This window comes from Rhea pennata, chromosome 3 (assembly GCF_028389875.1).
Source record: "Rhea pennata isolate bPtePen1 chromosome 3, bPtePen1.pri, whole genome shotgun sequence".
In the NCBI taxonomy this organism is placed as follows: domain Eukaryota; kingdom Metazoa; phylum Chordata; class Aves; order Rheiformes; family Rheidae; genus Rhea; species Rhea pennata.
The window spans coordinates 93457098-93482389 of record NC_084665.1 but is presented as its reverse complement, the minus strand read 5'-3'; the positions used below and the strand labels follow the sequence as shown (position 1 = coordinate 93482389).

The window sequence follows — 25292 nt, the reverse complement described above, 5'->3', positions numbered from 1 at the left end:
CACACATTGTCTCTGTACTGGATTATTCTTACAGTTTGAAGCTTTTCCTAAGTGATTAGTCTTCTCTGGACTCTAACTAGTTGCTGTAATTCAGGAATGTTCACAGACTAAAATGGGATGCAGTGCTCTAGCTGAGTCTTGCTGACTAAAATGTGATTGCTTCCAGGCTTGCTGTTGATGCATCTCATAATGTTAGCTTGTCTTGCAGCAGTAATGCTTATTTCCAATGTTTGATCCACTATACTCTGTACATGTTATTCTGCAAAGCTTGTGTCTGTGGTGTGTATTTCAGGGGAGACTTCATTCTCTAGTAAATGAATCATTTGTTTATAGCCTAGTAAAAGAATTCACAAGTTTTTATTTACCTAGCCAGGAGATGGTTATGTCTAGTGATACCCAACAGACATCAGGATTTCTTTTGTGGTAGTCATTCCTTGAGGGAAAAGGTGTTTTACCTAAACAAAATAGGTGCAATGCAATTATATGCTGCTGAAAACTCCTGGAGGCTGGTTTTGTGATTGAGTGAAATGCCAAGGCAAGGCGGGGGAAATATGGATGAGAAGACAGGGTTGACACCGGGTTGTTATGGTATATAGTGTTATGGTATTCACCACAACAAGATTTAGGATTGGCTGCGCTTACAAATGTTACTTAATGTCCTGACGGCTTTTGGTAGGATGAAATAGCAGGAATTTTTTGAAGTTGAGCTAATAGAGATAGATATAATGCAACTTTTTCAAAACTTCTAAACATCGCCTCAAAAAATCCATAAAATACTTCAGGTGTTTATATTGTAAAAATCTTGTTAGTGAGTTCAGGCAATTGGTAATTGTAAAGACTCACAGCATGCTACTGCCAATGGAGTAGAGGCGTGTTAATGGAGGTTCTGGGTCTATTATTATAGCGCCAAGTATTCCAGTTCAAGGTCGAGAAATGCATGTTTTTCTATTGGCTGGATACTGCTTCGACAGGTAGGGACACTCTCTAAAGGTTTCCTAAGATGCTTTTTTATAAATGGACATGGGGTCTTTTGGATGACTTAAGCTGCTATAAAGAGAAGAAAAAGGTCAACCTGAAGTGACAATAGAAATAAGTCATTAGAGGTTTATTCTATAAACAGCTAGATAGGTAGCAAATGCTGTCTCTTCTGGCTAGTTCATTGCTTCCCCAGGCTTATTGGAGAAATACCTTACTACTTCTTGTATATTGGTATTTGTCCTTATTAACCTATTCCATATGATAGAACAAAATAGTGCTCAATTTTAGACATGTTGGATTTAAGCTGAGTGTGAAAGATCTTATTCAGCATTAAAAATGACTAGTTAGTGTACATATATTCAGTAAAATGTAAGAAGTCTGGAGTTTTATTACCCTTGTCTGGGTGTAGATAGATTTAAGCAGAATAATGTTGCAGCTTTCTTGCCTGGTTCTTCCAGAGCTGTTTGGCAAGATCTGAATTTTGTTCTGATTTATATAAAATGTCTTTTTTGAACTGCAACATCTGGAGAACGTGTTCCAAACTTATTACACAATAGTACATTTTGTTCATTTTCATCTTAAATCTCAAGAAAAGAGTTGACTATTCATGACTAGAAAAAATGTTATTTGAGAGTTTAATACAATGTAGTGTGCCCTTTAAAATTGTGTGTATAGGGTATTGAAATAAATGTCTGATGTTTTGGAGTTATATGATTTATTTTTAGCTTTGCTTTTGACTATTTTGTAGTTCTGATGTTGTGCCTGATGTGAAAACAAGCTTTATTTTTTGGAGAGTTAGTAATCTTTATTATGTTTCTAATTGTATGTTGTATATTCAACCTCTTTTAGGGAAAGAGGAAGGATGTACTTGTTACTATAGAACCTGATTAGAAACATGTAAGCTGATGTTTCAGTACAGAGCTTAATCAAGGTATACTAACACATTTTCAAGATGTTTCAAAACACATCACTGGGCAACAGCATGCTTTTCTGAGCTTCTTCAAAATGGGATTTTTTTGTTTCCAAAAAATAATTCAATTTAAACATTATATTTTAATAAAGTTCTATCCTTGAAATTACCTTATATATTAAGGAAACTAGATGGAGGCTGTGAGTGTAACTAGTATTTGAAATCTGTAGTAATACCACATCTACAAGCATATGCCTTGTTTTAGATATCAGTCTGCCCTTACTATTCCTTAGGTGAAATGAAATGATTTTCACTTTCCCTGATTAGTTCTGCGATCAGTACATCCTGGTTCATTTGTACTCATCAAGCTGGACTAAATTGGTTTGTTATTGTTTTTCCTGCCTCTGAGAGAGTTTGGTGGTAACAGTGTGATAATTATCTCTGCTTCAGTTTAAAAATGCACTCAGTTTTCTTGGAATTAATTTTTTAGAAGTCTGGAAGGGACAAACTGCTTAAGGCCATCTCTAGGGTCCAGTCAGCAACAGCTCTGCAACAGAAACACTTTGAGGAGCAAAAGAAAGTTTGGCCCTTACTAATGATTTTAATTTAACTTGATTCAGTGCATTGTTCCAGTGACCAGGCTAACATAAGGTGATAATTTATTATTGAGAATCTTCTTTCTGCTGAATGTGCAGAAATATATTAAATCCTCTTAGACAAGAAATCTTCACGTTGGTATAGAAATGGCAAGTGTAGATCCATTTATAGGTTCTCCCCTCCCCATCTGTATACTCTACATTATCAAGAGAAACAGGTATGATTACATGCTTAAGATGTTTCCAGTCACTGCAAATTGTTAATCGGCAGTCAGCACCCTGTTTCTGAGTCTTTTGATAGCAGCATTAAATCCTTGCTGCTGTCTTGCTATGTTAAAAGTAGTTGCTTTACAATTCAAAATTGATCTATCATGCTTTCAAATTTATAGTAAAGTGTTTCTGTATGACTGGTAGTGACTGGCGTGGAAGAAGATACCTTGCATTTTTCATGATTTTGAGTATTACTTGGTTTGTTGTCTAGGTGGTATAGCCAGGCTATTATAGCAGAATTCTTATGAACATGATTTAATAGTGAACGTTAGTAACTGTAATGCATTTTCTTGTTAGATATCTTATTGTGCAATACAATGCTGCAGGTGGTCTGATAATGCATGGAACTGACTTATCGAAGTCTTAAAGTCAATATAGTATCCCTGGGTTACCCATATACAGATGTTTGCTAGATGTCAATTTTAGAGCTTACTTTTAGAAGTGAGCATTCTATAGTCTGGAATAGCTTGCAAGTCCATATCCATTATGCTTTTCTGCAAGTGTGCTTCTCTTGTAGCAAAATCTTTTGGTGGGTGAGCAAGGAATATTGTTAATCCTCACTGGATGAAGTTGCATGCCTCAATGCAGCGTAGCATAGTGCTCGTTTTCTTTAGGCTGATGAAACTGGTTATATTAGCTAGATATGAATGAATTCGCAGAATGGTTGAGGTTGGAAGGGACCTCTGGAGATCATCTAGTCCAACCCCTCTGCTCAAGCAGGGTCACCTAGAGCATGTTAGACAGGGTTGTGTCCAGGTGACTTTTGACTATCTCCAGAGAAGGAGACTCCACAACCTCTCTGGGCAACCTGTGCCAGTGCTCTGTCACTCTCACAGTAAAGAAGTTTTTCCTTATGTTCAGGCAGAACTTCCTGTGTTGCAGTTTTTGCCCATTGCCTCTTGTCCTGTCACATGGCACCACTGAAAAGAGTTTGTCCTCATCCCCTTGACACCCCTCACCCCTTTAGGGTGTTTGAAGACTGATAAGATTCCCTCTCAGTATTCTCCAGGCTAAACAGGCCCGGCACTTGCAGCCTTTCCTCATAGGGCTGGTTCCAATCCCAGTCTCATTTGCTTACTACTCCAGTGCTACTCTGATACTGTGTAGGTTCTCTGAAGCTGTGGATTAAATGAAAATGCAATAAAGATTCCTTTTTCCTTAAGGGAATCTCGGAGGGGAGGAACTAAAAGTGCAGTTTTGGTACTATTGAGTGCTTGGAAGAAAAAATGTACCGTCTTGAGTAAGAGAATGGCATATTGAGAACACTTGGAAGTAGAACTGCTAGTTCAAATATTCATGTCTGTTCACAACTATGAATGCATTGAAAATAGTAATCTGGAAAGACTTAGAAGTAAGAGTGACCTTTCAGCAATTGATAATTTCATATTTGTTTGAATTAAACTCTTCAAAAGTGTTGCTTCTGGCATTGGAACAAATGAAGTCTGGATAAACCTGTGAGGAGTTGCTGTTTTTAACAGGTAGCTGCCAGACACATGTCCTTTTCTTTGGGCAGGACTGCGGTAATCGGTGCTTCATAAGTATACATTTTTTTGTGCTAAGTGATTTTTTTTCAAATGAAACTTAATTAAGAGTGCTGTAAACAAGTGAAACTGAGTAAGAAGACTTATGTGTCATTTGACCTTTGTAAAGATTTTTATGGATTAAGAAGTCTGTATCCTTTGAAGAATAGGACATGCTAACAGGGGTTTTGCAACAGCAAAAGTGGAAGCAGCTAATTTAATGCATATGTGCCTCTGTTCTGATCCTGTTTTCTGTCATTCACAGCTTTCTGAAATACCTTATTTTGACTCAGCCATGTATTTGATTGTCAGAACATGACTTTTGGAAAAGCTTAAGGGTAAAGTGATGGAAGTCTGCTATGGAATTAGCTATTAATTAAAGTTTGTATAAATTTCTGGTTCAAAGTAAGTAAATTTTGAGCTTTTTTGGAAAGCACAGGCTGTGTATACATAGTGATTTTTGTGGTTTTTGTGTGTGGGATATGTATGCTTATCCTGTAATCGACCCAACTCATTGCGCTTAAATTGAGTATTTTCATCAACTTAAATGATGGGTAAGGCTTGGCTGAAGGAATCTAGGGGACTGGGCTAGGTAAGAGGTATAGCTGAGTCCTTGAAGTCTGCTGGGGATATTTGGGCAGATGAAAGATTCTGGTCTCTGTCTGTGTGGATCTTCATTATTAGAAATTCATTATGAGAAGTTGTAATATATTTATGAAATTCCTGTCATTTTGTTAGGTTGCTTTTGACCTACAGTGTAGATGAAATAATCTATTTTAACATGGGCAGATCCGTGAAAAAAGCAGCTTTTCAAGTGGTGCAGTACAGTAGTGTGCATAGATTCAAGGCAGAGAGGTAAACCGTCTTTGTGTATGTGAAACTTAACTCTGCTTTGGACAAGTAGATTTTAAGTTTGCACTTTCAGCTGGAAAGCTAATGTGCTTTTTCTGGTGTTTACTACAGAGGAATAGTGCCTGTTGCACAGTCATTTTCAAGCTGAAGATCACTGAGATTTCAGCAGAGGAAGTGTTAGCACAGATAGATAAAATTAATAACAATTTGCTAGAACTGTTTCGTGTTAGACATTCTAAAAGAACTGAGTTCGTATTTACTAAACTACTTGCTGTGATATCTGCCCCATCACTTAGTATCAGAAGAATGGAAGATAGTAAGTGACATCAATTGTAATCACTACTGGCCCCTTGAAAACGATTGTGGGATCTGTAATGTCTGATTTTATCATAGATTGTTTTAAATTTTACTAAAATAGAATTAGTAGGTGTGAACCAAGAATTCTAGATATTCTAAGATTAGAACAGTTCTTTTAAAGCAGAACTTATGTGTATAAGTATCTGAAGGGAGGGTGTCAAGGGGATGGGGACAAACTCTTTTCAGTTGTCCCATGTGACAGGACAACAGGCAATGGGCAGAAATTGAAGCACAGGAAGTTGAGCCTGAGCGTGAGGGGGAATTTCTTCCCTGTGAGAGTGACGGAGCACTGGCACAGGTTGCCCAGAGAGGTTGCGGAGTCTCCTTCTGTGGAGATCTTCAAGGCCTGTCTGGATGCAACCCTGTCTAACATGCTCTAGGTGACCCTGCTGAGCAGGGAGGTTGGACTAGATGATCTCCAGAGGTCCCTTCCAACCGTACTGATTCTATGATTCTAACTCAATCATTTCTATTTGATTTTTTTTTTTTTTTTTTTTTTTACACAAAGTTCTCCTCTGGTGAACAGAGAAACTAATCTGCTAGGACTTCCTTTTCTTTTTGGACCTTTGTTTTCGCATGTGTATCCAGGACTGATGCAATGAAAGACAGAATATTGACCTTTTGGACTCCTCTACTCCTCATTAAATTTTTTAATGAAAATTAATGAGATTGCTGGGCAAATAGAATGCTGCTTGGATATATTCTTATGAATTTAATTATTAGCAATAGTCCATGCTGCCATTTTTTTCTTTAAGACAAAGTGATGTAAAGTCTTAGAAGAAAAAAAAATCTTGACTAAATCAACAGTGCTACCCCTTAATCCACTTTAATCTTTCAAGGTAGGCTTTTAAGGAACAATGTGAAATTTATTGGAACTGGAGCCTTGGGTGATGTGTTAGTGTATAGAAATTTTGATATCTTTTGAATATCAACTTTTGAAATTAAATTAAGACAGGAACATGTTTCACTGCAGATACTGAAAGCTGAAATATTTTTTTCCTGACTGCTTGGAACAAATAAAGATGAAGCAGGCCAAAGCATTAATGCACAATAATCATCTGCATATGTCTATAAATGTGTTGTGTTAGGTTGCTATGAAACTTCTTAGTCTTGGAGGACAAGAACGTGACTGTAAGACTGTCTTAAAGTTGTTGCCCCTTAGGCAGGGGGTCAGTGGTAATTTGACCATTTGTGGGGAACTGTGTGTATTTAACTTGATGTTTTGAAAAATCACAAAGATCAATCAATCCTGCTTGATTCAAACATAAGAATTCAGAGGAAGATGCAGGAATGGGTTAAAAATTGCTTTTAATCAGCTACTGTTTTTTTCCTCAAAGTTTTTAATCTTGTCAGATTTACTTTCTTAACTGATACTTCTGTTGTATTTAATCACTTGCTTAACATGCACCTAGTCCTAGTTATTGGGATGGAGAGATGAGAAGAATCATTTGTTTTTCACGTACCCTGTTTGTCATGTTGTTCCCCTCACTGCTGGGAAAAGGGCACCAGCCTGTTCAGATGGCTGAAGCGAGGGATGTTTATTAAGCTCAGCAGGTTAATTGAAACGGGTAACAGCGTAATGTCCGTCTTTGGAGGCTGACGTACATGGTTTCAGATAACGCAGAGATACTGCTTTCACCTGTAGCAAAACATCAACGTGTGGAATTTGTGTCTATTTTGAGCTGCGTGGTAGATGCAAGGATACCTTTTAGGAAATGTTTCTCCATTGAGATGGAAATGAAATATGAGGAGAAAAAGCATCGCTGGTTATTAATCCGCTTGAGTTAGATGTCAGTTGAGTGAACAGCTTGCAAAGGATGATATGAATGATTTTCTATTTATCAACACTAGCTTCCTTTCATAGTTTGAAAACATATGAAAATCCATGGGCTTAATACCTATAAATTTTCAGTGTTAGCTTATATAGTTGGTATTAGTTTTGTTAAAAATTTTCATATTATAGATATAAAAATCAGTGGCTAAAGCCATACTATATGCTTTTCAGTGTTCAGAGAAATTAATCAATTTGTTTTATTCTAATGAGATGTATAACTTCTTGTCTTAAAAAATCAGATCTTATTAACAACAACAAGAAACACTAAATTCTGTAGAAAGCTATAGTTTGTTTTTTTGTCTCCAATTTAATATCTTAATAGTATTTTGGATTTCTTATTAGGATGTCTTTTATATTTTGAATTGTAGAGGAATATTAGTGTGGTAAATCCAAAATGCTTTTAAGTCCATGCACCTACCCCAAATCGATACTAAATAATTCAAAAGATTTTTTTTTAATAGATTATTAGTTGAAATTTGTTTTACAGAATAGCTCAAGTACATTTCAGTATGAGGGTGATAAACTTATTTATAGAATCAGTATATAATGCTATTTCAACTTACTCTGAAAAAATCTGTTAACAGAGAATAAGATTAGGCAAGTCTAGTATGATCTTTCTGGGCCCTCCTCAACAATCTTTATTCTGTTTTTATTCTGTTTAGATATTGCTCTGTTTCTTATGTAGTTTATGTAGTAGAATTTTAAACAAGGCTTACATTTGCATTTTAGCAAGTTAGTATGTGTTAACATGTAATAGAAACTTATGTGGAGAAAAAGAAAATGATGATTGAATATTTTGGTTTCAATTTTTAAATTTTATTGTGAATTTAATTGATGTTTTTGCTTCAGTCTCTTTTTTAACTTAGTTTTTTCAGAGCTTTCTTTTCTGATTAAGCTACATTCTGGTTACCAGTTACATGCTACTGAATATCTTCTTCCTGTTATCTGTTTTGGTATTTCCTTATTCTGTTTTTCATGCTTGCAGAACATAGTTCTATTGAAGCATCTGCCTGGCATCCTTTTTATTCTGTGTAACAAATCATATCTTTCTCTACTGACACTTCCCTTGTGTTTTCCCACTACACACCATAGCTTTTTTTATCACAAGCAAATAACTGTTTTGCTCATATATTGAGGGTAGCTCTTCCTGCTTATTTAATGTACTTTTATTTTAGCTGATACAGGAAGATCTTAGATCCTTTTCATATGTGACTGATCTTTGTCAGCCTGTTTTATTCTTATGATAGCTGTACTGCATTCATGACTTGGCTTCATAAATTCAATTTTGGCGACGTGAGTAGTGTCTGAGAGAGAAAAATCCTAACCAAGTAGAAGAGCATACTCCAGGCAAACGACAAGAAGTTAAAATCCAATATCCTCCTTCCTCCCTCCCCTGCCCGCTGGCTCCAACTACTTACTAAATTGTGCTTGCTAATGTACTTGGCTTTCAGGCACCTCTGAAAATTGTTAACAAAATATTTTGGAGATTTACAATACCTATATATGATCAAAAGTTCAAGTAAGTGAGTAAGGTGAAACAGACTGATCTGCCAATAGACTGATCTGCCAAAAGATATAAGCAGGCATAATATGTCTTGGGAATATTAATAAATTAATTTAAAAACTCAGGGAAATTTCAGTGAAAGAGTTTAAGAAAGATGCCCAATTCAAGGCACCTAGATTACGTCAAGAGGAGAGATGTTTGCTAGTTGTTTGCAGTGGTGTGGATAGATATGTAATAGCCAAGTCTTGGGTTGTATCTGAAATGGGGCTTCCTAGCCTCCCAGAGGACAGCAAGATGTGCGGCTGGTACACATGGGCTGAGGCTGGGTATGTGCCTTTCTCCAGAATTGCCTTGATTTAAAAAAAATGGTTAAAGAAAGCTGCCTGGTCATTGGATTACACTGGGTCCTGAGGAGCAGGAAAGCAGATGCTTAATCTGTGCTTGGCTGGTGAAGACAGTTGAGGTGGTGCTGGTGGCTGCAGCCAAGGCCCTGCTCGGTTAACGAAGCAGAGGCCAGTGTGCCTCTGAGTAAGCCCTCAGGTAACCAAGTTTACAGCCATCTTTCAGGAATGAGAACAATTTGTGTAAATAACGTACAGTCTCTAGTTTCAAAAATAATCTGTTCTCCTCAGTTCTTTTCTTCACCTTCCTGTGGTGTCATTTTTCTTCCTCATCCTATGGACTTACTTACTGATCTAGAGTTCTGTAGAAATGGGATGAAATAGTCCAGAAAGCCAATGGGCCATCTTCTCCATGGGACAGGAATAGTCCTGATCGGATTGAAATCCTGCCCTTTTTGTCAGCTCCTAAGAGGTAATTCCTTTCTGGTGCATTTTTGAAACACTTTTTATTAGAGTTCTCAGCAGTAAGGCTGAGGAATGATTGATGTCTATCAGAAGTGAGCATAATTTATGGAGCAAATAAAAACAAACTATATCTTTCCAGTAAAGATCTTGCCTAATTCCAGATCTCTCAGAGCATTCTGTTGTCCTTTACTGTTATTTAGAAAGTAAGGCTTTCAGGGCTGTGCCTGTTTTTACACAGGCACAGTGCCAGGCAGATTGGTAGTACTAACACGAGATGAATAGAAATACATCAACTAGTAAGGCTAAGGCACACTAGTAAAATAAATACCTAGCAATGCTAAGTGGTAATATTACTAAGTTACTGACATTCCATCTTCGTGTGCTATTTTAAATCTGTTGAATTGTAGGTTGCTTTCAACCACAGTACCTATGGAGATTATTAGTGTGTGTTTTTTTTTCTTCCTAGGTAATGTGAAACAAAGTACAGATGACCCACACCTAGAAATCACTTTAACTTGCTCATATATTATCTTGGGGACAAGAGCTAATTGATTTTTCTGTTTGTAAAATGTTCTCTGACCTGCAAGATACTTTGTGATTTAGAGTTGATCAGAGTCATACCACATGTCTCGTGGACACCTGAATGACAAAATAACTTCTTCCAATAGCTATGCAATAATTTTGTTAATCTGGAATTCAGTTTTACTTATTGAGCTAGTTATGGTAACACTCTTATCTCCAATGGCAACAGCAGAAGAAATGTAAGCTAGAAGTTCCTTGGAGATTAATTGATAAACAAGAAGCAACCAAGTGTACCTGTGCCTTAAAAGTACTCAAGGTTGCTATGATTTATGTTTGAAACAGTGATTTATGAGAAATGAGCAGAAGCTGTGGAAGTTTAGAATGACAAAGTTGAAAGTGGGACCTTCTTCCACCCACAATCTTTAAGATGTTTAAAAACATTTCATCTGTTGTGTGTAAAATTGTGGAGTATCCTGCAGTTGTGACAGCCCTTCAGAGTTGTGATGGTTTGAGCAGCCTCACTGACAATACCAAAATATTAATATAATTGGATGGCATTTATTTATTTAACCCTGCATTAAATATGTGGTGTCTTAATCAAATTCCTGCTGGGAGGAAACAGAAGAAGAACCAAAACCATTTCCTGATTTGCCCCCCAAAAAAGTAACCCTTGAAATATGAAACTCAGAAGACCAAGTAACAGACCATGTGACAATGCTATGCTGGGTGATGTGTGAAGATGAAACACTTCTAATACTAAATAAAACATGCCTCCCTTTAGTATGTCATAAGTAGAGCTGTGGATAACAGTTTATTTCTTACCATCCCTTTCTCAAACCGTTTGCTATCTTCCCTTTCTCCAGTTTATCAACTTTCAACTATTGAAATTAGTTTTTGTTGTAATGATTTTCCTTATTATTATTTTGTTCATTATTTGATTACTATTTAGTAGTATTAGCTTATTGTATACCCATTATGTGTAACTTGCTCACTTTTTTCCATTCAGTTTGAAATCTTGGCATATTCATGCCTAATAGTAATACATGCCTACAGAAACCTACTGTCTTGTTTCTCAGTGCTGAAAAGGAAAATTTAATAGCGTTGCTAAGTCTCATGTTGATTTGCCAAGGTAGTACTGCTGGCAGATAATGTAATTGTGTCTTATAGAACAAATTGGAGTGGTGTTTAAACACATTCTCCTTTCTTTTTTGTTTTTAATTTCACATATTGAATTTTGTCTTCGGTTATCTTTTAGATTAATGCATATTTAGAACCTGAAAATGGCTCTGAAATGTGTCAAGGTTAAAATGACCTCTTTGCACTCTCATAGTGAAAATTAGATGTGGAAAGCAGAATATTTGATTTCCAGTCTTATGCCTCCTACAGCAGGAATGGCTTCCTTCTTGCTATGGAGGCAAACCAAGTGCTTTGGTAAGTGCAGTCTCAAACATGTTTCAATGGGCATTGCTTATGTGGGGTGACGATATGCCTTCATACAGATGCCCTGGTTAATGAACCTGCATTTGTTATGGACAGATCATTTAGACTGTGAGGAAAAAAAAAACAATACTTCTCTATTGTAATTTTTTAAGCATGTAGGTATTCCATTCATCCCAAATAAGGGTGAGTGTGCATGCTTATCTATATGCACATCAGAACAAATTATTTTCTTTGAAGTGTTAAGAATTTTGTAAGTTACAAAAACTGTTCTTATCTTACATTTGTCTGTCCTTTTCTTCCTCTGAGCTGTTACAAAATAGACTGAAAGAATCATTACCTCTGATGATTATGATTGCTAGAACTAAAAAGCCCAGCTAAAAGGCTGTACGCTTAACTGCAGCTGATTTGTTCTCAACTTGAATATTTCTGGGCCTAAAGGTAGTGTTTTTTACTTATTGCTGGTATGTTAAAGGAATTTTTTCTAATTTTGTAGGTAAAGACAGAGTTTTTAACACACCATTGTGTGAGCAAGGAATTGTTGGTTTTGGGATTGGAGTTGCTGTTGCAGGTGCTACGGCCATTGCAGAAATTCAGTTTGCAGATTACATTTTTCCAGCTTTTGATCAGGTTAGTACTAGTAAATAAAATAAAAAATCTTACGACTGTTTAAATGATTCATCTGATAGTACTAATGCTTGTTTTTTATCTACTATTTTAGCAAATATATTTACAGCCATATTACTAATATTTATGCATGCTTTAAGTAAACAGGAAGGTACAGGGGCCTGACTGAGGACTGAAAAATAATGCAAATTAAAGGTGCAATTTGAAGCAAATGTCATCTTGTTTTTATTTTTGGTTTTGTGGCAGTATTGGATTAAGCAGCCTTAATTCTGCAACTGTGCCTTTCCAACACCACCTCCCACTTCATGCTGTTGCAGCCTGTTGCATGGCCATTTGATAAAATGAATCTTTGAACTGAGTTAGTGGACAGTATTGTGACTTATATGAGAAAGCTACTGGGCTGTATGGCCACTCTACAGACATCTGAGTACTCTGAATTGTTGCCTCACTTCTCTTGGAAAATGCTTACACTTCCCTTGTCTTCATAGGGTTCTTTTGCTTCTAATTTGGTTCTCTGACTGGCATATATGGAATAGATCTATGAAATAGATCTCATGCATTATAGAGGCTGACACATAGTTAAAGGTAATGAACTGAATCTTACTATATGATAGGTTTAATTTTTTTTTCCAGATTGTTAATGAAGCAGCAAAATATCGCTACCGCTCTGGAGATATGTTCAACTGTGGCAGTCTTACCATCAGAGCCCCCTGGGGTTGTGTGGGCCATGGTGCACTGTATCACTCTCAAAGTCCGGAAGCATTTTTTGCTCACTGTCCAGGAATAAAGGTACAGTAACTCTTCTTTTGCTAAGGTCCATCTTGATTGAACCTCACTAATGATAAATCTGGATGTAGGCAGAGAAATGAGTGCAGGAGAGCAAACTTGAGTTTTAAATCATAAGCTGCATTAAGACTAAAACAGTAGTGAAGTATACAACAAAAATTTGCATCAAGCATGTTAATTGAAAACTGTTTAGTTTTCAACTTACAAAACTTAACTGTGTCAAGAGTTTAAGAATTTATAGTCATCATTGAAGTAATCTGAACTTGTCTAGTTAGTATACTTTGTACCTGTGCTTTATGCTTGAAAAGCATACATTTTACTTTTGTTCTGTGTCCAATATAGTATAGAAGATAAAACCTAATATTAGCAACTAATACTCTTTTTCTCCTGTCTTCCTAAGGACGTTATCAAATTATCTTATGTGAATGGTAATTTGAGGGGCAAGCTTTCTACATGATAAAATGGTATCCCTTGAAAGTTGGATCCTAGCTTGTGGACTGACCTCCTGGTGGAGGAGTGAGGGAGGGGCCTAGTCATCTCAGATGAATACATCTGTATTAAGAGCATGCTCTTTGCAAGCTCTCCATTTTTCCTGAATAAATTTTTGTCTATGGACCTGTACTTTTGGATTAGCTGGCATCCAGTCTACTGAAGAAATGACTCATAGGTTGATTAATCTGAATGAAGCAGAAATAGTATTTATGTGCTTGAGACAGATGTTCATTGTTTATCTGGTGTTAAAATACTGTCTTTATGTGATTTTGGTGTTTTCAAAACTTCAGATGTTACACTCTTGCAAGGAGTCTGTAGTCCTTCTTCCTGCTTGTTTCTCTTTAAGTAAACAAGTGAGCAAACAAAAGATATGCAGAAACCTACACAAATAAGAGCTAAAGTCTTACTATTCATATTTGATTGCATGTTATTCACATTTTATTTCATGGTATTTGAGAAATAGAGTGCATTTTTTTATCCTTGGGTGTTGTTTCATTGCACAGTATTTCCTGAATATCTGATAATATCCAATCAACTTTGGCACGGAAGTAATTCAGAATTGACAATTTCCATGAAGCCACTTTCAGTAGAAATTCTTAGGGGGATTCAGAAGCTTTAGAATCCTGTTCTGTGACTGCAGCAAAGACTTGATTCTGATTTTAGTTGGTGCTGCTAGGAAAAACAGCTGTATGTATTGGGAGGAAAATTTGTCAGCGCAGAACTGGAAAACCGGCTTTAAATCAAGTGAACCATTGCAAAAAAAGCTTGGTTCAGAAAATTACTATTAAATTGACCATCTACTAATTGAAGCCAGGGAAGTGGGGAAAGAAAACAATTTTGCTTAAAAAGCACAATGCAGAGAACTCAGAATAATGTTAGTTCAGTCAAGAATATCATCTTTGAAGGGTTCTTGTACTGAATTTGAAAAATATGTCCCTATATAGGCAAAATTCAACTACATTGTAGAAGATTTTGTAGTTTATACAGATAGTTTCTTGAACTTGTTTGAAAACTATGATAAAGAAGAACAACTTAACTTCTAGCAATCAGTGAGATAATGATGAACATATATTAGATATCTATTTGTTATCTTGTGGATCACTCTTAAATCTTTATACTGAACAAAATTCTGAGATTTTTGTGTCCACTCTGGTGAATAACTTTTCCTTTTTAATCTAGTGCAATCTAGTATTGCTGTACTTAGTCCCCCAAAAGAGTTAGAAAGTCAGAATTTTATCACATAATTTAATTTCTTTCTCATCATTTGCATTTTTCGAAGTACAGAGAAATGCCTTAGACTCCATATGTTTTGAATATCAAATCTTTAAAAGCAACACACTTCAACAATATAAATTAATGCAGTTAATGTTTAAAACAGTTACTGCTTCTTTACCAAGATTAAAACCTGTCTGTTTCAAAGATACGTGCTAGTTGTGGAATGTTAATTCAGTGAAGGTTTTGTCTTCAAATTTACAAGCCATTTTTCGTATGTACCCAAACCTTGTATGTGTCCAGGTGTCCACATGAAGCTGTGACTCAGATGCCTGTGCTGAAGTTCCACATCTGTGCATGTGTTCAAATATGGGGAAAAAAGGCCCTTTGTTTCAAACTGGGGAGGGTAGGATGCATCTTTGGGGAAGACTGCTTTTAAAACTGCTTTCTTACAAAACTGTGCAGTGGGTTCCTGACTTCAGGTTGTTATACTGTTTTTCCTTTGGTAAAAGATGAGGTTTAGATTTTCCAGGCAATGTAGCATTTGCACAGCACCAGCTATTCAGAGGAAAGACTGTAATTACTAGTGCTTAAGGCAAAACTTGCTGGAGTGGCAAGGATCGTTGGATCATTGTATCTTTTGTCTGCTCTTATAAGCATTTTAATGGATCAAACTATCTCCTAAAACTATCGTGTTAAATCCCTGTATTCCACTGAGACAGCTCCAGAATTTTTGCCATAACAACTAGAAACTTTCTTTTTATTTCCAGCTTAAATTTGTTCATGACTAACTTGTATCTTTAACTTATCTGTCCTTTGTCTTCTTATGTTCCCTGTACTAAGAGAACTACTGTTTTCCCTTCAGTCTTTGCTTTGTTAGACAAAATGATCTGAACTACTGAAGATAGATTAAATATATTTTTAAGCTCTTTTGGTACCTATTTCCCTTCATTTTCTTTGAAAACAGATGATACAGTCACAAAGTATTCCAGCTGAGTTTCTAGCAGTGATTTTTGCAATAGCAGTAATACTTCCTTGTCTCTATTATGACTTTTTTTATGGTTGTACTACAAAGGGTCCTAGCCATGCTTTGAGCAAATAATAGATTCACTCTTTATCTGAATTTCTACTGCTGAGTTCTAAATTTATAGCAAAAATTCAGTCCCTATATGTGTGACTTTTGTATTGCTCAGTTTCCTTTTGCTTTTTGTCAAATAGTGTGATTTAAGTCTTTCTCCTTGGTTTCAACCTCTGTATTATTGCTGACTGTCTTGTACATTAGATGCTATACACTCCACATTTTGACTTAAATATCATAAATGAATAAAGTAAATAGTCTGTCCTAAAAGCCATGCCTAAGGAGCTAAACAAGTAACATTATATGTCTGATTTTCTATGTCAGTTATTAAATGTTTTATTAAAGTTTGAATAATTAGATCTCTCCTGTTTAGAAAAGTGAGTTGTCAAATTAATTTGACATTATAGATAGCTGCTTAAGTCAGGTTGTGTTCTGGCACTTTCCTTTTATACTGATAAATACTACTCTCAAAAACTTACTTTAAAGCCTTGCAATCTACTGGAGGTAGTTAATGGGCCTGTAGTTGGATCAGTCTAAACCTGGATTTTTAACAGGTGCTACAACTAATGGTTTTGGTCAGATGGTACCACTTTGGTACCATTTGATAGCTATTAAGTAGACTTTTGACATTGCATGTGATAGCTCTTTGATCTCTGGGGTGCAGATTAACTGGTCCTTCCAATCTGAGGGAACTGAGCTCTCTATTTTTTATGTATTTTTTTTTTCATTTAGACTGTGATATTTTGGTGATTTTATGTTCATTATCATAATCAACACTCTTTGGTGAAAACTTAGGTAAATTTGATTTGGGACTATATCTAGATCATTTATAATTTCCTATTCTGTTGGAAAAGTAATCTTATTTTTTTTTTCTTGGGCTCATTCCAACTATCTAAATGACACCTGGAGCCTTTGCTTACTGTTTTCCCTATTTGATAATAGTTTCATATCGATTTGAACTTCCAAAACCAACAAATTCCAGACTTCTGCCGTAAGTAAAGGAAGTCAACTCTACTTCCCTTTTCAGTTTTCAGACTTTCCTGCACGAACGTTGAAGACCTTCCAGGCCACACTTTGAATCTTTACTCAAACAACTCAGGATCACTCAGCTGAAAATTCTGTCATCCATCTATGTTTTACTGAAGTGACACTTTAATAGTTTTTGAAGTTGACAGGCTTTCGTGTCTTCAGTCTACCTCAAAATGTTATGGAAAACTGAATTCTACCTGATCTGAGGAGAACCATTAAATATTTAAGTAATGGTACAGAAGGAAACTATTCAAGCCTCATTAATGAACAAAATAAAAAAATTCAAAATTTAGTGTGACTCTTAGTAACGTAACATTGATGTTAATACACTTTGTATCTACTGCTCAATCTGTGCATAATTCTATTGAAGGCAATCAAGTACCTGTATTCTATGCTCATTGCAATGCTAATTGATAAATCTTGTAGCAGAATTACATTTTAACTAAACTGTTTAAAAATATTTTTACAGATTGTTATTCCAAGAAGTCCTGTTCAGGCCAAAGGATTGCTGCTATCATGCATAGAGGACAAAAATCCATGCATATTCTTTGAACCTAAAATACTTTACCGAGCTGCAGGTAAAATATTTGTGCTGTATTTTCCAATAAAACACTGTTTATTTTATGTAGTCATAGCTAAATTGATAGTGTAGGAGAAGTCTCAAGATATGCTTTTTTGTCTCTTAATTTTTTGATGGCTGTGTTCTTAGAGGAATTGTGAGAACTGAGTAAGACTTATAAATTTACATGCAAAGACAGGTGAACATTTACAGCCTGACTGATGCCTAGTTAACTCTGGAACTGGAATGGTTTATACAGTTATGAATTAAAAAGTGAAGAGTAGAGCTAAAAGAAATTACCCATATCCAATGGTATTGTGGAAATGTGTGCAAATGAACAGGCCATGATTATTTAAGTTTGACATACTTAAACTGTTCAGAAAAGTGGGCATTTGATGGCTTGAAGGATTATACCTTAAATCTTCCAAGGATAAACTTCCTTTTGTTAGGATGCTGAAGTTATGGAGTTGTTTGGAGACTTTGTGGGACAAGACAATATACATTTTACTGTTTTCATGTTAATAACTCTAAGTATTAGAATATCCAGTTTTGTTTCTATTTTTCCAGAAGAGCTAGACATCACTGTTATCACAAAGTTAAAATGTCTTTGAGCTGTTTCATTTCTGAAATCTTGAAAATCTACACCTTAAGTTAATAATTTTACTTGGAAGAAAGCATGATTGCAATTACTTGGTATCATTTGTTTTAGTCACTGAACTTCTTTATTCAAAGTAGTTTTAGCAGTTGTCATTATTAACAGAGCAATCTGCTGTGGCTTGTCTTCATCGCAGCAGTTGTCTTCTTTGGACTATTGAGACTGGACTGAAAATAGACAGTGAACAAAAGATTTTGCGTATGGAGATAGGCAAGTTAATTGGATGAGCAACTGAAAAAATAAAATTCAAGCTTTTGGCTCCCTTCAGTGTTTCTGTGTAACATAGCTTTATATATCCACTGTGCTTAAATTTGTCAGTCACATTTGTAAGTTGGCTCTTTGTGTGCAGATTGAAGTTAAGCTAAGGGCAAAATATTGTCCATATTTTATTTTGGAGCTTTTATCAGCACATTTGCATGACTGCACTCATTTTGTTAGCAAATTTACCCTTTTCCTAGAGAAGAGACTCAAGGAACAACATGACAAAGATTTTTAAAAAGTAGACTTGAAAGCTGCAAAAAGTTATCAGAACAACTCAGGAAGAAATTGGATACTTCCTGGGAAACGTGCTTATTTCTTTATATGTTTTCAAAAAGACTCAGAATTCTAGGTAGCAATACATTTCTAAAAGTGAGACTATTTTTAGTGTGATTTGATCTTTTTGTCTGAGTCTCTCACTCCCTAAGATCATGGTATTTAGAGAACTAATATTGTTATTGAAATTCAGTGATAAAGGCCTTTGAGACTTGATTTAGATGAAAAGACTTAGAAAGTGAAGTTAAATCTTATAAAAGAATCCTGTTAAACAAAAATAAAAGTTTAAAATTCCTATGATATCTTTAAAACAACGATTTCCTTCATGTTTTTCAGTATTTACAAGTCACAAGAACTGTAGTGTTAATAGCATGTTTGCTTTCGTAGCGGAATGAAGAACTGCATGTCAAAAACATTCCAGAGCTAAGGAGACTATAATGAGGTTTTTGTATATGGAGAAATGACCAATAAAACGATTACTAGATCTTCTAGTTAGCAAATTTCAACCCCGTAACTGAAAAACTGAGTGAAGACATGCTGAAACAGTGGTTACTGTGGTTTTATATTTTAGTCAATAACCAACCAGCATGTTACTGCAAGATAATCTTACTAGTTTCTGAAAGACAGTGATTTTTTCCAAATATTTTGTTGGCCTTCTTTTCACAGGCATTATATTTTTGCCTGAAAATTTCTAAGAAGATCAGTTTAGTGATAAAGGCTGAAATTTGTAGTATATTTGTGCCAACATTTGGCAGGGACATTTGTAACAATGATTTCTTCTATCATTTTGAGACAATTTGCAGTGGACTTTCTTATTTGTAAAATATAAAGGGGCATTATTTTATTATGGGCAACGGTTTTGATGCTCTTTTCATTTGCTTTGAAAACCTCTCTGTCTGGTATTACTAGCCCATCTTGCTAGCTGTTTAGTTGTGCTTTGGGATCTGGGTCAACATGAACCAGAGGAAAATGGTTGTTATTTTTGTGCAGTTCATAGAAAATTAACCTCTGAGTGTTCCTTACTGTGCTGACTGTGGTCAGGATTTATTGTAATACCACCAGTGAAAGGAGTGGCCTGGTGAAATTGAGAATAGACCAGAGTAGTCATAATTGATTGATCCAGAGGCAGAAGGATTGACTTCTAACAGGAAATTTCTAGTTTGATACTGGTACCTTTTTAAGAGGAAGAAAATGTAGATATACTATGATATAAACCCCAACCATGATTGGAACTTCATTGTTCTGATGACTAGAAGCTATCAAATCAAGACAAAAAATCATTTTCTTTCTTTTCATCACAGTGGTTAAGGCATTGAATAATGAAATTATGTTAGCACCAACATAAAATTCTTAGTTCAAATTTTCTGTGAACTGACATCCTTCTTGCAGAGAACTTCATGCTTGCTGTTACAGCAGGTGCCTAGTGATAGCATTAGAAAAATCAAGGGCTGAATGAAGGTAACAGAAGGTAGATTTTCTGCTTGTAAAATGAATATAGATATTTGAGCTCCATCATTCTACTTTAATCTAATTTTCTGTCTCCCTATGGGACCTGTAAACAGCTATCCATGATGTTTTGTTCAGAGATGTTAGTATCTTTGAAAGTTCAGCTGAAAATAGGCAGTAGTGGGCTAGTTTTTGAAACACAAGATCATCTCATTTTTCATGTGAGTAGTAGATACTTAACGATTTGTAAAAACTCTTCTGCTTCTCTGCTTCTGCCCCCAGTGTTGCTAATAGGAAAATTCACTGTTGCATGCAAGTGATAGAAGAGTATATATCTATGTTAGGTAGGACATAAAACTTCAAGTTGCTTTTGGGAAATGCTAAACAGCATACCAGGTCAGTGATGTCTTGTAGAAGCTCTCATGTGGACCCAAACTTCTGATTTTTCTGATGCATACTTTATCTAAGGAGCTAAAAAGGCCTACCAGTCACTCTCAAATGTTATTTCCAATGCCAGTTGTAATGTGCAGATTTGTTGATTGCAGGAGAGGCTTTTTCAAGATTCAAGGGCAGATTTTCATAACAGCTGGGGGAAAAAAGGATTAATGCTCAAGTCTTTTTGAGACATAAAGCTAGTCTCTAAGGTGGAAGAGAGAGCTAATGTAGAATATTTCTGTGTGACTATCGTGTGGATATTACGATTGCTTCATCTCAAAGATGCTTAAATTTTTTTGAATAAGGAAATAAGGTGGATGTGTTCACAAATGAATATAGGTTTGTTTATTCAAATATGTTGTGTGTTTGTTCAGACATGAGGTAAAACTAAATATACTTATTAAATGGACATTCATTTCTGTGTTAATATTTGCTATCTAAACAAGCCTTTGCCCACAGAGGATACAAGAACAAAATCGGGCCTTGAGTCTTCACTGTACTTAGTCATCCCCTGGAGAGGGGGGTGTCATGGTAGCATTGCCTGAAGGTCACCACATCCATGTTGTGATGACCTGAGGAAGAAACGGTAACATCCAAAGTGAAGCGCAGCTTGCCAAGGGTGTCTTGGAAACATTTTCCAGTTTGTTCCAGCTCGCACCTTAGCTATTTGAGAGCCCTAGTAGCATGAAATGGAGGGAGTGAACATGAGAAGAGAATTACAGCTAAGATCTTAAATTTATGCTGAGTTTCTGTTGATAGTAAGTTTAAAAAATTGCAAAAGATAAACTGAATATTTTGTGTGAATGAAATACAGTTGAGAAATGTATTCAGCATTAGGACTGATGTGCAACTAATCTGAAAAATGTCCATATAGACATGTATGTGTATACACAGCTTATATGTATATAAATAAAACATAAGTAAACTATATCTGAATTATATATAATGTAATCTTTAACCATTACTTATTGATATTATATTTACATATGTATTACATATGTAAATACATTTTAATACATATTTAATACATTTATATTTAAAGGTATTAAAAACCCATAAAGCCAAAACCAGATCTGAAGGCTGTCAACGTGGCTAGTTCAAGAAGAGTGTGTGCTGTCATGGCCAAATGCAGATGCTTCATCTTGATGTTTCCTCTAGCTGAGAAGCTACAGCTGAATTTGGAACTTGGTCCTAAGTTTTAAGCAAGTTTTGGTCTGAATAGCTTAAAGAATCTCAGAACCCATTTCTAAAGTGCCTACTGTAATTTCTGCATCCTTTCACTTTTTCTTCACTTTTTCTTGTTTGGGTGCTACAAAATGTGCATTAGGAAGGAACTGGAAGAAAAAAGAAATATGCTTCTCAAGATGAGTATTTGTTGCTACTAATTACTTATTTTTTCCTCTACTCTCAAATAGTTATGGTGCTGCCTCTGTGGCCAAGGCACTGGGGATGGCTGCCAGCTTTTCCTGCCTGGTCTGCCCTGTTACTACCAATTTGTTTAGCTGAGGACTTGCTGTTCTTTAATGGGCCTGGGCTCTTTGGAGGGCTAACGCTTGCTCTCTGGCTGCTTGCTTGAATGGTTACAGCAGTACCATGAGTATCTTGATTGTTCATGTAGGGAGCTGGAAATAATTTTCTCCTCTTGCATAGCTCCTTTCCTTTCAAAACTGGAGTGGGGGATCTTTGCCCGTCTAGCAATGCTGCTAGACTGGTTCCCTAGACAGATAAAAACAATTAGCTTTTCTTTTGAGTACTTTCAGGAGGATTTCTGTATTACTTACTTTATATATGTGCCTTAACCTTTTTGCATAAAGACACATACAAAATCAAGAATATATTAGCATCTCTTCAGAAGTGTATCTGGTGTACTTGGAACTGATTTATTTCAGATTTACAGGTAAAGGATTCCATAAAAGATTCAGAATTAAAAAAAAAAACATTTACTTCAAATCTTTTTGTAGGTTATGTTCTACTTAGCTGTGATTGTATTTAGAGGTCACTACTGTTATATTGTGGTGCTTTGAGTATGTGTAGTGGAGACTTTTGTATAACTATTTACTCTCCAAGGAAATATTATCTTGCTGTATAAAACTGAAAAGCAGCAAAGAGATGCAAGCCTTTCTGAGCAAAATTCTAGTGTTTCTAGCTATATAGTTTATATACATATATTTATGTTTTTATATAAAAAGATAAAATTGTTTCTGGTAAACTTCTGAGATTATTATTTTATTGAATGTGCCATGGTGACATCCTCCTAAATGTCAAAGATGCTTAGAAAATACCTATATGGAAAAAAAGGCTTTGGTTTTTAAAAAGTAGTTAACAGCCTGTGCAGTGTCAAGAGTACGTAATGATTATGAATCAAAGGAGAAGATGAGTCACCTTGACATTATCAGGTTTAGACATCTTGTGGAGAACCTAGTCTGGTGTTTTTTGACCTTTTCAGTTTCATTTAATTGTACTATATATGACATTGGTGGGGTAGAAATAAATATGACTTGCATCAGTGGTTGTTATAGAGACAAGACAGGTAAGATGAAAAAACATATGTTTTCTTCTCAGTGTTCAGACAGCTCTTTCGGAAAAAGCAACAGATGGTGCAGCCTCTTTTAAGTTTAATTTGTGATGGCTTTTTTGATAATTACAATTTTTTAATTGCTTTATTTGAAATCTGTGTTTGAAATGTTTGTTTTTACAATATTTTATTGATATATTTATTAATAGATGAAAGGTTGCTTTGTGTATAAACATCTTTGTTCTGGTTTGGTTAATTATTATGGAAGTGAATGCATAGAAAAATTTCAGATGCTATTTTTCATTATTGCTAGTGGAAGGGGTAAATTTTGCAAAGACATTTAAATAAAATCTTGTCAAATCTGGACTTCCCTTAAGTTTTCTGGTAAGCTGAACTATGCATTTAAAAATGTCAGGAATTCTAGGTGAGCTCATCCAACAGATATTTTGTTGTAGAATGCTTTAGCTGTAAAAAGAAAACAACAAACTTGTGTAATTGTATCTTATTTAATTTCTGTAAATCTGTAAAACCACTATATGAAGAAACAGCTCGTTTCATATGCATTTTCCAGTTCTTCCACTGGTAGCATCTGACTGTCACTTCTAAGTCATCATATAAGCTGCCTAGGTTTTCACTTGAAGAGCCTGTGGTATCTTTATAAGGTCCTTGTTCTCCAGGCTTCACATGATGATGATCCCATGAAAGACAGTTACGCAATGCAAATACTATAGTTATTGTCTTTATTATCTTTCAATATCTTGTCTGTCTTCAGTCTGAGGGTTTTATTATGTGCAAAATCTAGACAAGCCTGGTCTGCTTTACTGTCAGCCAGTAACGTGTGGTGTGCTAATGATGATGTGAGCAAGGGCTGGCTGTGTGTGCTTTCCCTCTTATTTCCCCACTTCGTTTTTCCTTTAACCCTTTGTCATTCAAAGAAATTGTTACAGGACGGTACTGAAAACAATACATTAAAAAAAAAAAAAATGTTGGCAAAGGTATTTGATTTCCTTGACTGAACGGGCATGTGTTCTTGAATTATGAATTACACTGAAGAAAAGTTCCTGTTCTGTCTTGAGTAAGAATGATTTGTTTCTTCTCTCTGAGGTGTGTCTGACATAAACAAACATAAGTAAAAAGTTCTGCTGTGAGAGTTGTCAAACAGTGGACCAGGTTGCCCAGAGAGCTTGTGAAATCTCCATCTTGGAGATAATCAAAACCAATCTGGAGTGTGTCCTGAGCAACCTACTCTACGTGATCTTGCTTCAGCTAGTCCAACCTCCCTGCTGGTCTCTAGAGGTCCCTTCTATTCTCAACCATTCTGTGAAATGTGTAGTATTTGTGTATTTTGACTGGCAATAACTTTTGTCAATTGTAATTTAGAAAATGATTTGCCATTTGATTTATTAAAATTTAAAGTTATGTTCATAATATGTAAACCCCCCAAGTAAGAAAAACCTTTCTATCTGTATTGGGTCTGCCATATTAATGAAGTTAAAATACTAAAAGCTTGACTTGTCCCATAGATATCACTCCGTATGGTTCTTAATCAAGAAGCAATTTTGTTCTGCAGGAACTAAATAACTATTTTTGGAACCTTTGGTACCTTCTCTATAATAATCAATATTGTATATTTAGAAAATGCTAATTTCTTACTACTGGAATTTTTTATTTTAGTAAAAATATTTGATTTGTCCGTGCATAGATGAGTTTACCTTTAAGTTCAAATAAAATATTTATTTTAAAATATGATAGATATGACATTAAAATATGGTATATGGATGTATTTTATCAGTGCTTTAGTCATTAAAACAGTCAATGTATAGCATTTCAGCTTTGGAGCGTTGGTTCAAAACTAGCCCAAATGACCTAAGATGTTTCCACCTAAAAACTATTAAATGGATCCTAAATAGACTGGAATCACCTTAAAAATTTTAGAGAAGACGAGATATTTAATTTTTGTCATCTTTCTCTAATGGTAATATTTTTGGTGAATAAAAAAAAATGTTTTTTCAAAGCAAAATATTTTGAGTCGCTTGAAGTTATTACAGTCAGCTTTCTGGAGGCAGTGTTTGTGTAGCTTCTGAAAACTTTCTCCTATCCTTTTGACATATAAATGTAGAGCACCATTCTGAGCAGATATCAGGAGAATGCTGACAGTTTTTTTCCTTTTCCTCTAAGTATGAATGGCTCTGATGCTTATTAGAATTAGATGATAAGATGATTTGTATGATTTTTTTATCAAGTGTAGCAAGAGACTATCTCCAGATCTGATGCCGATATTTTTGACTTGGGGGAACACTAGGTCTTATTACTGTTCTAATTGTACATATACATTCTT

The 25292-nt window shown here is 35.4% G+C and overlaps 1 protein-coding gene across 2 annotated transcripts in view; it reads left to right on the top strand.

The window, feature by feature from the left end:
* The window catches only part of BCKDHB (branched chain keto acid dehydrogenase E1 subunit beta), a 144595-nt gene that overhangs the window by 11664 nt on the left and 107639 nt on the right, over window positions 1-25292 (top strand). For both annotated transcript variants that reach the window (XM_062571053.1, XM_062571052.1), the window contains exons 4-6: window positions 12083-12216; window positions 12847-13002; window positions 17280-17388. In XM_062571053.1, the coding sequence (XP_062427037.1) occupies window positions 12083-12216; window positions 12847-13002; window positions 17280-17388 (399 nt within the window). The remainder of the gene's footprint in view (window positions 1-12082; window positions 12217-12846; window positions 13003-17279; window positions 17389-25292) is intronic.